Below are 13,160 nucleotides of genomic sequence, written 5' to 3' on the forward strand. Positions count from 1 at the left end.
CCTCTGGGAATTAGCCTGACTGCTCGTGCCAAGCTACCAAGGGTGTGAGCAGGGGTTATTTTAGGAGTGTAACTCTCCCTTATCCTGACTAGAGTGGTGGTTTCTGCCTGGCTTTGGTGCAAACCTTAGCCAACCAGATATGCCATTTCTAACACATTTCATTTGAAAAAAGAAAAAGAAAGTTGCTAAAAAACTGAATTAAAAAGGGAATTAAAGTTGAGATTTATGGCTATGGTGTCTTCCACCATAAAAAAGTTACAAAATTCCCAAATTGAAATACTACCAAAATACTACCACATTCAGCTTACGACTCAACCCTAGTGCTGACTCCCACCCCTGTTATTAAATGACAGGGCGTGTATGTATATTATGTAAGATGTTCTATGCAATATGAGATATCTTGACAGTTGAAAATATGTTTTTGAATGTACCCATAACATGAGAGCCATTTGACCAATTTTCACAAACATTTGGCAGACCCTTAACTCCCTCTTGTTTTTTTAATGTGTGAAGATCTTTTAAGGGCAGGGGGTAATGTTTACAACAGGGAATGTAAAAAAAAGTGACCATTTGCTTATTATGTGTTGCATCCTCAGGTGACTCCACGTGAAATCCAGTTAACCTGTTGCATGTTTAGTCTTCTGTGGGCACAGAATGTTTTGTGCTGATCCATCAAGATAGGCAAAATTTAAAAGGCAAAAATATTTCAGATAATAACGTTGTTGCTGATAAAAATCTTCATGAAATTTGGCAGTCTGTTAGCAAGTTAAGTAACACACAGGAGGCGCACATTTCACGCAGATTTCACAAGAGGCGGCAAAGCTCAAAGTAGTGGTCAAATAATCACAGATTTGCTAAAAACTTGCAGTATCATGGACCAGTACTAAACTTTGCAGAAACTTAGTAGGGTTAATTATGTGTTATTGATATTTATTGCATTACAGGTTGCAATTCACATTTGTTATTGTAACAGGCATGCAGGGCTCAAGATGAACAAAAGCATGGACTCATTGCCTCATATCTCAGTTTAGCACTGGTCTTTTATTCTTTCTAAAGCTTATCAGTGCCAGTTCCTCCATAGGAGCGGAGGAGCATCACCCCCCCCCCCCCACACACACTGCTGTGCCGAAAGCATGACAAATAAAAATGGTAATAACATTATTTTATTACCATTTTATTTTTTACTATCTGTCAGCAAATAGATTGTGGGGGATGGGCCCGTGCATCACTGCTGCTGATTGGCAGCAGTGAGGAGTGGCCGCTTCAGTTTGAAGTGCGCATGTTGGTTTGGCCACTACCTTGCTACGGCCAACTAGACATGCGGAGTTCCAACTTTTTCAACCCAGCTGTCTTAGAGAGCTGGGTTAGAGAGCAGGCACAGTATCCAGTGCCTTTGTATGTTTGGCTACTAACACTTCATTTAGGTTTACAGATCATCGCTCTGAGGGCGGATATACTGATTAGGCTTGGAGGCAGTATACATTGACCTATCCTGCTCCTCTCATTCCCCTCCTCCCTTTTTTGTATACATATGAATTTTAATGACATTCAAAGTATCAAAAAAAATATGTAGGAGGTATATATACACTGAGAACATTTAAATTAGTTTCAGATCACAAAAACAAGGACAGACTTTTATTTTACTAAGGCAATGGCTGTGGATCCTCTCCCTGGTGCTTAGGCAAATCTTATCAAGCATTTGAATCTTTGCACTGCTGGCCTAACCAGTGTTTCCGGGTAAGCGATAATTTATTCTATCATACTGTTAATGTACTTACTTTTGCCGCTGTGTAATCCACAACTTTCTTAGTTGTCAGGTCACATTTGTTTCCGACCAAGAGCTTGTTCACATTGTCACTGGCATATCTATTTATTTCTTCCAGCCACTGGTGCACATTGCTAAACGAATCCTTGTATTGCAAAAGGAAAGAAAGAAGAGAATATATTTAAGATTCTCCTGGGAAATCCGGGCTAGTAAAGACTCTACATAGTGGGATGGGTAAGGCAAGAATTAAGGAGATCAACGAGGGTGCCCAGTAAAACAAAATCAAAGAGCACAGCAACCACCACGTTTCAGAAAGAGATTTAATTTTGTTCACAACAATGAGATACTGGAGAAACTGTAAAGGGACCCATCAGAGACCTAAGCAACTCACCAATTAGTACATAACTGAAAACATATAACTAGTAGAATAAAAAAGTCTGCTTTATTTTGCATTTTTGTTAGAGACGCTCTTTAAATGTATGAAATTTCTTTCAGCGCAGGTGCTCCTCCAACAGAGCCACAAGGACACACACACAAGTGCAGGTTGCCAAACAAGAGGTTACAGCAATATGGATTAGTTACTTACCTGTAATCCTAGTTCTCTTCCAGGGGTATCCTCATCAAAGTCAAAAGCATTAGAATATTCCCGCCCATGCGCGGGAGCCCGGAAACACTATATTATATGTGCCCCACATATATATATATATATATATATATATATATATATATATATATATATATATATATATAAACACACATATATATATATATATATATAAAAACATCCATAAAAGTTAGCAACTCCTTCTGGATCTCCGCGACCCGTGAAAGGTGGCGTGCACGCCGGCGGAGTGAAGCCGCCAAAATTATGCTCTCTTAAGTCCAAAATCTGTAAAACACGCTCTCAGGACAAAAACGAGGTAGTCACCAAATCCAAAATAGTGCTGTTTATTCCACAACGCGTTACGCAATAGCAGCCAAATAACATCAGAGCTGAAATATGCTGTGAAGAATTTCCACCATACATGAATAATATGCATTAGAAACATGAGAAACAACACCAAAGATTGTTTAGAAACAGTTTTAATGCTCAGATAGCAACAGAAATTCTTATAACTCACTGAAAGCATAGAAAGCTCCCAGGCTGCATTGCAAACACACAGTCTAAAAAGACTGAAAAGCTAACCTGTAGCTGCATATCAATAAACTGACACCGTGCCTTTAAGGCACTCATGACCCCCTGTATCCCATCATGCCTCAGGGGTGACAGTTAGGTCAGTTGTTCTTTTCGGAGACTGAAAAAAACAAGTAACAAATAGGTTAACAATATCTCCTTATTAAAGAATGTCCTTTGCCCGGGGAGGCGGGAGGGTTGCTTATGACTTTGATGAGGATACCCCTGGAAGAGAACTAGGATTACAGGTAAGTAACTAATCCTTCTCTTCCAGGGGATCCTCATCAATAGTCATAAGCATTAGAATAGAATAGCGAGCCTCTCCTCATCCCTGCGGGCACAGGAATAACAAGACAGTAATCTCATCAACAAGCCTGAGCAGGCCATAGGTTACCCAAACAGATTTCTCAAGGAGGCTTGCCCTACTTGAGTATCAGCCCTGGAATCAGATTCTAGACAGTAATGCCTTGTAAAGGTATGAACTGATTTCCAGGTTGCAGCCTTGCATATTTCTGACATTGGAATGTCGTGCAAGAAAGCCACTGTGGCCGCTTTCCCTCTGGTAAAATGCGCTTTGGGTGACACAAATAAAGGCTTGCCTGCAAGCTGATAGGCCAATTTAATGCAGGGGACAATCCATCTGGAGATGGACCTCTTGGCCGCTGGAAAGCCTGTTCTCATTGAACCATAGTTCACAAACAGCTGATCCGACTTCTTGATTCCCTTGGTTTTTTCCAAATAGAACTTGAGCACTCTCTTTAAATCCAAGGAGTGCAATGACCGCTCTGCTGGGGTCGCTGGATTTGGAAAAAAAGAAGGGAGGGAAATGGACTGATTTATATGAAAATCAGAAACCAACTTAGGCAAGAAGGATGGATGAGCCCTCAGGACTACTCTATTGTGATGGAAAACAGTATATGGTTCCTTCACACAGAGCGCTTGTATCTCGCTTACTCTGCGCGCTGACGTGATTGCCACTAAAAAGGCTGCTTTCCAAGAAAAATGTTGCAAAGAGGCCTTGTGGATGGGTTCGAAAGGAGGTGACATTAACCTGGATAGAACCAGGTTCAATTCCCAAGGAGGAGAAGGATTTTGCACAGGGGGATAGACTTTTTTCAACCCCTGGAGGAAGTCCTTAACCACCGGAACCTGAAAGAAAGAAATCTGATTAGGTGATTTCCTGTACGCTACAATGGCTGACAGATGCACTCTAATGGAAGCATATTTCAAACCAGAAGTTGCCAAGGAAAGGAGGTATGGCAGAATTACCTCCTCCTGCCCTTTAGTAGGATCTAGGGGATGATCCCTACACCATATGTAAAACCTTTTCCACTTGAACGCATAGGTCGCTCTCGTGGAAGGTCTCATAGCCTCCTTTAAAATGTGCATACATTCGGGAGGTAGGTTCAGATGTCCATATTGCAGGACCTCAGGTTTCATGCTGTTAGGTTCAGTGATGGGAGGTTGGGATGCAGTATCCTCCCGTTCATCTTGCTCAACGGGTCCGGCCTGCAAGGAAGTGGTCTGTGTGTACACACAGACAGATGCAGAAGGTCCGGGTACCACCACTGCCGAGGCCAATCCGGAGCTACCAAGATCATCTCCATGTCTGACCTGAGGAGCTTGGAGACTACCTTCGGAATCAGAGCCAGGGGAGGAAAGGCGTAAGCAAATGTTCCCGACCAATCCATCAGGAGAGCATTCCCCTGCGTCCCTGGCCGGTGGAACTGGACGCGAAGGCGTGGCATTTTGCGTTTGTCGTCTGCAAACAAGTCTATGGCTGGACGACCCCAAAAACGAAAAAGCTCTTCTACCACTTCGTCGTTTAGCACCCAGTCTGGCTGATCTTCGAAGTGCCTGCTGAGTGCGTCTGCTTTGACGTTCAATTCGCCTGGAAGGTGCACCGCCACTACTGAGAGGCCTCGAGAGAGAAGCCAGTGCCAGATGGTTTGAGCCTGCCGGGAGAGTGGGCGTGACCACGTGCCTCCTTGCTTGTTCAGATAGAACACAGTGGTTGTATTGTCCGTCTGAACTAGGACGGAGTTGGACTCGATTGCTGGAAGGAAAGCTTTGAGAGCTAGAAACGCCGCTCTGAGTTCCAGCATGTTGATGTGGTACGTCTTCTCCTGCGCAGACCACTGACCCTGAATCTGAAGTGGACCCATGTGCGCTCCCCAGCCTTGCAGAGAGGCATCAGTCACTATAAATTGGGACGGTAGAGGTTGGTGAAAAGGCACTCCCACCAGCACATTCCTCGTCCAAGTCCACCATTTGATGGTATCCTTCGTTGCTTGGGAAAGAGTGATACAATCTTCCTAACGCCCTTTCACTTGGTCCCACTGGTCTTTGAGAGCCTGTTGCAGAGGCCGCATTCTCAGCCTGGCGTTTGGGATGAGAAAAATGCAGGACGCCATGGAACCCAGCAGGGATGCTACCTGTCGGACTGTTGGAAACCGAGACTCTAGTAGAATCCCACATTTCTGCCTCATGGAAAAAAGTCTCTCCTCCGAAGGAAACGCTTTTTCCAATTTTGTGTCCAGAACGGAGCCTAGGTAGTGGCTGGACTGTGTCGGCCGCTGGACTGACTTCTCCAGATTTACATGGAGACCGAGCCTGTGCAACTGGTGCAGGCAAAGTTGCAGATTGTGTGCTATCCAGGTACGGATAGATGAAGAGTCCCCTTTTGTGGAGAAAAGCCGCCACCACTGCCATGCATTTGGTGAAGACTCGTGGTGCGGACTTGAGTCCGAAGGGTAGCACTTTATACTGGTAGTGTTTGTTTCCTACGACAAACCTCTAGTACTTGCGATGCCGCAGTGCAATCGGAATGTGAAAGTATGCATCTTGCATATCCACCAAACACATCCAATCTCCGGCTTGAAGATGTGGGCATATTTGGTGAAGAGCTAACATGCAGAACTTTTCTTTGACGATGACTTTGTTTAGGAGACGAAGATCGAGTATGGGCCTGAACTTGTCCTCCTGATCTTTTTTGGGGATAAGAAAGTATCTGTAGTAAACTCCCTTTCCCCTTTGAGAGGGGAGAACTTCCTCTATAGCTCTTTTTTGTAGCAGGATTTTCTCCTCTCTCTTGAGCAAGCTTAGCTGGTGAGGGCAAGAGTTTTTTAGAGTAATGTTGTTTGGAAGCGCATGGAAACGTAGCATGTATCCATTGCGCAGTATATTCAGCACCCACCGATCTCTTGTGATGCTGACCCACTCTGCCAGGTGTTGTGAAGCACTTCCTCCCACTGGAGTGGGCAACGGCACCAGAGGAAGCCACTGCTCAGGCCTTTCCTCCTCTCGTGGTGGTAGAGGACTGCTGGTGACCTCCTCTACCTCTGTTGGATTTGCCTCGAAACTGGGATTTTCCCTGGTTCTTATTTTGGGACCACTGAGGGGTTTGAACCCTCTGTTGAGCCCCTTTTCCCTTGCTGGTCTTAAAACGGCGTTTGAACTATTTTTTCTTCTCCAAAAACACCGCTTTTACCGTATCTAGCTCTGTCTTCATACGAGTCATCTCTTCGTCAGCATGTTCTCCGAAGAGAGAGGACCCCGAAAAAGGAAGATTTAGGATGAGTTGTTGAGCATCCGGCTTCAGCCCTGTGAGGCGCAACCAAGCTGACCTCCTGGCACAAACGCCATGTGAGTAGGAATGTGCCGCAAGAACTGCCCCGTCCGCTGCAGTGCTTATCAACTGGTTCGCCACCAGACATCCTTCTGTCATTGTTTCTTCGAAGTCCTTCTGGTCTTCCTTTGGTAGCTTGGACTTGAACCTTTCCATGGAGTCCCATAAGGCTCTATCGAATCTACCCAACAGCGCGGCCGCACTGGAGACCTTCAGCGTGGAGGCAGCTGAATTGCAAACCTTGCGACCCCACGAGTCCTCTGATTTGCTGTCCTTATCTGGTGGTACTGAAGAGGAAGCAGCAACTGCATGCGTCTTCCTTGCAGCTGCCACTATCACAGAGTCTGCTGGAGGGTCAGATTTTACAAAAACTGGTTTGTACTTCTTCTGTATGCGGGCCGGCACCGGTTTGATGGTTGCTGGAGTTAGAAAAACGTCCTTGACCGGATCCATAATCCCCGGGACCAAAGGCAGCAGTGGCGAGAGACAGATTTTTTGTGCAAAGTTTCAAAAATTACTGTCGTAGCCACCTGGGGGACAGACATTTCAATGCTCAGCTTCTGAGCTCCTCTTTGTAGGACATCTAGATAAGTGCCAATGTCATCCACTGGAGAGGATCTAGAAACAGGACTATCCATCAGCGTAGGAGAGTAATCCCTCTTGGAAGACCTGGTAGAAGAAGTAGACGGAGTTCTTAGACGTCTACGGTGCCTTCTAGGAGAACAAGATCTGACCGGATCTTTTCTTCTGGGTGAACAAGATCTGACCGGATCCTCTTTTCGGGGAGAACGAGATCTAACCGGATCTTCCCTTCTGGGAGAACAGGATCTGGTTGGCCTTCTCACAGGCGATTTGCTTGCTTGGCGCCTGGGAGGACTGCGTCTGTCCACTTCCTCCACCAGCCTCTGGAGAGGAGATCTGTGCTGAGGACTGACATACTCTTGCAGACGTCTGGTAGCCCCTGACTCTCGCCAATGATCCAATGACCTGTACCATCTAGGTGACAGTCTGACCTCCGCAGCCGAAGGATCTGGCTGCCGCACAGGAGATCTGCGGACAGGACTTCTGGATCTTGAGGATGTTGTCGAGGAGCCAGAAGACTGTGACGTTGAATGGCAAGAAGCTGACTCCGTAACCATGATCACAGAGTTCCTCAACGACGATCGAGCTCTTTCTGAATGTCTCGACGTCGAGCGTTCTGGCGTCGAATGCCTTTCTCTCGATGTCGAATGCCTTTCTCTCGACGTCGACTGCCTCTAGGGAGTCGGCGGGATCATTAATCTCGACGTCGAATGCTTCGACGGAGATCGATGCGAGGATCTACGATCTCTCGACTCCGAACGGGGATGAACAGCCGACGGCGGAGCCTCTCTCGACGCCAAACGACGATGACAGCCGTCTACGGAGCCCTCTCTTTCGAAGTTGAATGTCTCTGCGACGACGGCGGAGGGGTATTGGCCAACCTCGACGCAGAGCATCGACGAGACGTCGACGGAGACTGCCTCCTCGACGCCGATCGATGTTTTGTTGTCGACGGCGGAGGGGTCTTGGTCCTCGACGCCGAACGTCGTTTCTTAGACGACGGCGGAGGGGTCACACTTCTCAACGACAGTCGTCGTCTGGATGACGGCGGCGGAGGAGTGACCTCCCTCGACGCCGATCGTTGCCGGGATGACCGACAGCGGAGGGGCCTTGGATCTCGACGCCGACCGTCGCCTGGTTGACGGTGGCGGAGTCACATTTCTCGATGCCGAGCGTCACCCGGTTGACGACGGCGGAGGGGTGACCTCCCTCGACGCCGATCGTCGCCGTGTTGACTGCGGAGGGGATTTCGACGACGGAGCTGGATTCTTCGACGTAGTCGACGTACCTGGTCTTCTTTTCGACGGCGAGCCCGCCGTCGACGGTAGTTTTGAAGATAAATGACCCACCGGTGGTTCTTTCCTCAGCATCGAGCCCGACGCTGAACCTGAAGGGTGTGAAGACTTCTCTTTTGAAGATGTTCTAGCCTTCTTGGAGCCCTTCATCACCGGAGACCTTCCTCTGGATGACCCGTGAGCCTGGCCATAAATGCGAATCCTCTCCCTGTCTTTGAGAGTTCTTCCTGACAGGTGCTCGCAGTGAGGACAGGTGCCTGGATCATGTTCCTCAGGCAGACACAGGATACAAACGTCGAGGTTGTCTGATTTTGCCTTCTTGTTGCCACAAGAAGGACATTTGTCAAAAAGTGAAGGCATTCTCAGCTGAAAATGCTCTCTAAACTGACTTAAAAAGACAGTTTCTTACTTGACTAGATGTAAAATGTCAAAGTAAGTAAAAAAGTTGTTAAAAGTGAAGTAATTTTCTGTCAGAAAAACATAAATTAGTGGAGCTGTATAACCAGGATCCTTCCTGAAGGAGCCGGAAAGAACAACTGACCTAACTGTCACCCCTGAGGCATGATGGGATACAGGGGGTCATGAGTGCCTTAAAGGCACGGTGTCAGTTTATTGCTATGCAGCTACAGGTTAGCTTTTCAGTCTTTTTAGACTGTGTGTTTGCAATGCAGCCTGGGAGCTTCTATGCTTTCAGTGAGTTATAAGAATTTCTGCTGCTATCTGAGCATCAGAGCATCAGTGGAGTGGTGTGGCTCACTGGTTAGAGGCGGCAGACCCGGAAGCAGAGAACAGCCCGGGACCAGGGTTCAATTCCTGAAGCGGCAGGGTCGTGGACCAGGGGCAGCGGACTCGATAATTCTCGCCTCGGTGCCTACTCTAACCAGGGATCACACTCGGCAACTCTGGGCATTAGCTTGCCTCATCTCTACAATGGCCCCCCACATTCGCCGGGGATTCCTGGTTTCACCTTGGAGAAACCCAGTAGGGACCATCTCATAGGGATAGCCAGGATGGGTTCCCCAGCGGTCTACAGTGCCACGACGCCTCAGGGCAGCAGTGCGCTTCACAAGACACATTACATTACATTACATTAAAACAGTTTCTAAACAATCTTTGGTGTTGTTTCTCATGTTTCTAATGCATATTATTCATGTATGGTGGAAATTCTTCACAGCATATTTCAGCTCTGATGTTATTTGGCTGCTATTGCATGTACATATATATATATATATATATATATATATATATATATATATATATATATATATATATATATATATATATATATTCAATGAAAAAACCATAGGTTTTAGGCCATATATAGTTAGGGATTTGCATTTACAAAACCTTATTTTACTCGCATAAAACCATTGAAATTCCATATATAGTTAGATGCGCCAACTATATATCGCGCACTTGCAATCCACTGCTGATGATGTCACATATTACATCATTCATGACATGGTCAGTGACATCACTGATGACATCACTGATGACAACTCAAATGACATCACTGATGACAACATCCAGTGACTGTATGTTTCTGTAAAGTTAAAATATGTCTTACATATTGAAGAATGAGTGGATGTATAAATGTCTGGATGAAGGATTTAGTAGGTGCATGACTGATTGTATGAGGGAGTGATTAAATGTGTCTCACTGAGTGCATGGATTAGTGATTAAACTGTATTAATTTGTGCATCATTATATCTGTTGTTCTGTAAACTGCTGCATGTGTTGATCAGTAGCTATATGAATAACTATATGGGTTATTGATTGGTTGCTCAAGTATTTGTATGGGAGACTGAGTATGTGTGTGGGTGGCTGGGAGGTGTGTGACTCTGTGCATAGATGTGTAAGCAGTTGATTCACTAGGTGTATGAGTTCAAGAGTGCATGTGGAAACAGCTATATGGGCGGTTGACTGGTTGACTGTGTGCATGAGTGTATTGGTGAGTGAATGGATATCTCAGTGCTACATGTCAAAGTAAGTACATATGTAAAACACAGTACATGTGAGAGTTAACATATATAAATAACTGTGCATAAGAGCCAGTGAATGTGTGAGTGGCTGTATGGATCATTGTGAACATGTATCAAGGATTGTATAAGAGAGTAAATATGTGTTAGAATATGTTTCAATAAGTAAGGTGTGTATAACTGTATAGTAGAGGAATTGGAGGTGTGTTTGATTCTTTGCATGACTGTCTAGGTGTATGAGTAACTCCATGGATGAGTGACAGTCTGTGAGTGTCTGTTTTCACTGAGTGTATCTAAGGATATATCAGAGTCTGTAGAGGTTCATCGTATTAACACATGAATGATGTCATCTGTGATGTTGTCAGTGATAACCTGGCGTTTCGGGTCCGTGGGAGCAACCGAGTAGGTTGAAAGGCGGCGAGTCTCGCGGTCTGAAATCCTGACAGCGAGTGAAGATCTGCTGTTCCCACTGAGCCCATGTAGCGGTTCACTAAAACTAGAATTATACAACGCCTGATGATTAACAGGAGTTGGATGGGTAAACCGTGAGTTATCCAGAGGATAGTATAAATTTGTTATTTCTTCCTCACTTTTCATGTCCTAACGGTGTGGGCAGGCCTTAGCGTGCTTGGACCCCCGTAGGATTGTGTTATTTATTTAAAAAATTTTTGGTCCTGAAGAAAGCTGAGCTGACTTGAGCGTTTTTACAGCAGAAACATGTTGACCAGTCACCTATTGATGTCCCTGGACTAAAATTAAAACATCCAGTGACCATGTCAATTTTTAATGTGAAACAACTGGCCCCGAATAAAGTCTGTTGAGGCACAGTTGTGATCTTTTAACCACACACACTTTTTGCACTGATCACCACCTTTTCACACATACCTGCTCCGCTGCACTTGCAGGCGTGGTAGCACACAGGAGGGGATAGTCAGCCCCCCCTGTGAACAAACCCTATGATGAAGCATGTCACCTCTAGGGTGAGTGAGGGTTCTTTTAGGAAATAATTAATTTCCCCTTTCCCTTCACATGATTTTGTACCAACCTGACCACTCTCTTAAAAATTAGGGCTTTCACTTAGTCTGCACAGAAGAATAGAGTTCTTTAAGATGATAGTGTCTAGGGCGCTCTTTTGTTGATTATAGGCATTCATACTAAGGGGTAGGAGAGCAGCCTTCTTTCCCTTTCTCTCTTGTTGTAGATACATGTTGTCAGTGATGTCATTTGAGTTGTCATCAGTGATGTCATCAGTGATGTCATTTGAGATGTCATCAGTGATGTCATTTGAGTTGTCATCAGTGATGTCATCAGTGATGTCACTGACCATGTCATGAATGATGTAATATGTGACATCATCAGCAGTGGATTGCGGGTGCGCGATATATAGTTAGCGCATCTAACTATATATGGAATTTCAATGGTTTTATGCGAGTAAAATAAGGTTTTGTAAATGCAAATCCCTAACTATATATGGCCTAAAACCTATGGATTTTTCATTGAATTTTCAAGGTTTTGTAAATGCAAATTCCTAACTATATATCGACTATAACCTATGGTTTTTTCAGTGAATTTCAATGGTTTTTTAATAGCAAATATGAAAAGCTTTAAAATGTCAAGTACGTGATAGATAAAAACATTTTCGTATTTATGCACGCTGATGTGCTTTGAACGCTGCCCCCCTCCCCTCTTTTCTCTTAGTAGTACTCTCTCTTTGCAGATAGTGAAGAGTAGTTAACGCAGGCCTTTACCCCCGTTGTAATCCGTCCTGCCTGCTTGTCTCTCCATTTGATTGATTATTATCCAAGCATTTACTGTTTTACAATTGATTCTCTTTGGTTCATTCTCTATTTACAAACAAGCACAAAGTCGCAATACTCTGTTTAGTCTTTGCAGATCGTGAAAAATCGTGTAAAAAAATAAAAGTAATCGAGCAAAATCAGTAGGCCACTAATTGGATCTCTTTTTGACCTCGCTAAAATAGAAATATTATAAACAACCCTTCATGAGAAATACGAAAATAGTGAGATGAACTGAGCTCCACACCATGAGGGCTGCAAGTCAGCTCGGCTCCGTCACCCATCCCGCCCAAAATAACGACAAACCCTATGCAAAAATTAAAAATATAGACAACACACCAGCAAAGAAACAGGGTAAAACATTTTATTAAATAACTATTTACATAACGTTGGTTTATAAGATGATGTCAGTAGTGGACCGATGTGTGAATAGGTCAGAAGCAGCACAAGGCGCCAAGATCCGGATGGAAAGTCCTGGATGTTGGGTGCCATAGTTCAGAGTTCTGAGTTTGAGCCTTTTTCAATGCCTGTGCTTTGTTGTTTCCCCTCCATCAAAAACAAAAAAAAAATATAAAACTGTGCAAAAATACAAAAAAATCAAATTTTTTTTACAAAAGCAGTGCTTGTAAGACTGTCTGAAGCTTATTTCCACCTACTGCAGCTTCACTATTCTCAAAGTAAGTGAGGGTCGTTTGTGGACCTGACTGCATTTGAAAACAATGTTATATGGTACCTCCCTAAACCGCTTGACGGAGGCCCCCGAGGGGCGGTGTGATGGCACGGACTCGGAGAAGACGCTTGGCTCCGACCCCCTCCCCAAGTCTTATAGCACTGGTGTAGCCTGAGATCGCCCCCGACATAGGCGGCCGGCTCCCGGGGTCCGGCGGAACTTTTTGCCTTTTGATGACTCTTCTATTCTGGACTTTGTCCCACAATCCGTT

General features: G+C 45.0%; 1 protein-coding gene across 3 annotated transcripts in view; it reads right to left on the reverse strand.

Annotated features, from left to right (window-relative positions):
* Nucleotides 1-13,160, reverse strand: part of LOC147692494 (ras-related protein ORAB-1-like) — a 188,821-nt gene that overhangs the window by 21,953 nt on the left and 153,708 nt on the right. For all 3 annotated transcript variants that reach the window (XM_086938704.1, XM_086938702.1, XM_086938703.1), the window contains exon 6: nt 1,779-1,910. In XM_086938704.1, coding sequence (XP_086794830.1) covers nt 1,779-1,910 — 132 coding nt within the window. The remainder of the gene's footprint in view (nt 1-1,778; nt 1,911-13,160) is intronic.

This window comes from Lissotriton vulgaris, chromosome 9 (genome assembly GCF_964263255.1).
Source record: "Lissotriton vulgaris chromosome 9, aLisVul1.2, whole genome shotgun sequence".
NCBI lineage: Eukaryota > Metazoa > Chordata > Amphibia > Caudata > Salamandridae > Lissotriton > Lissotriton vulgaris.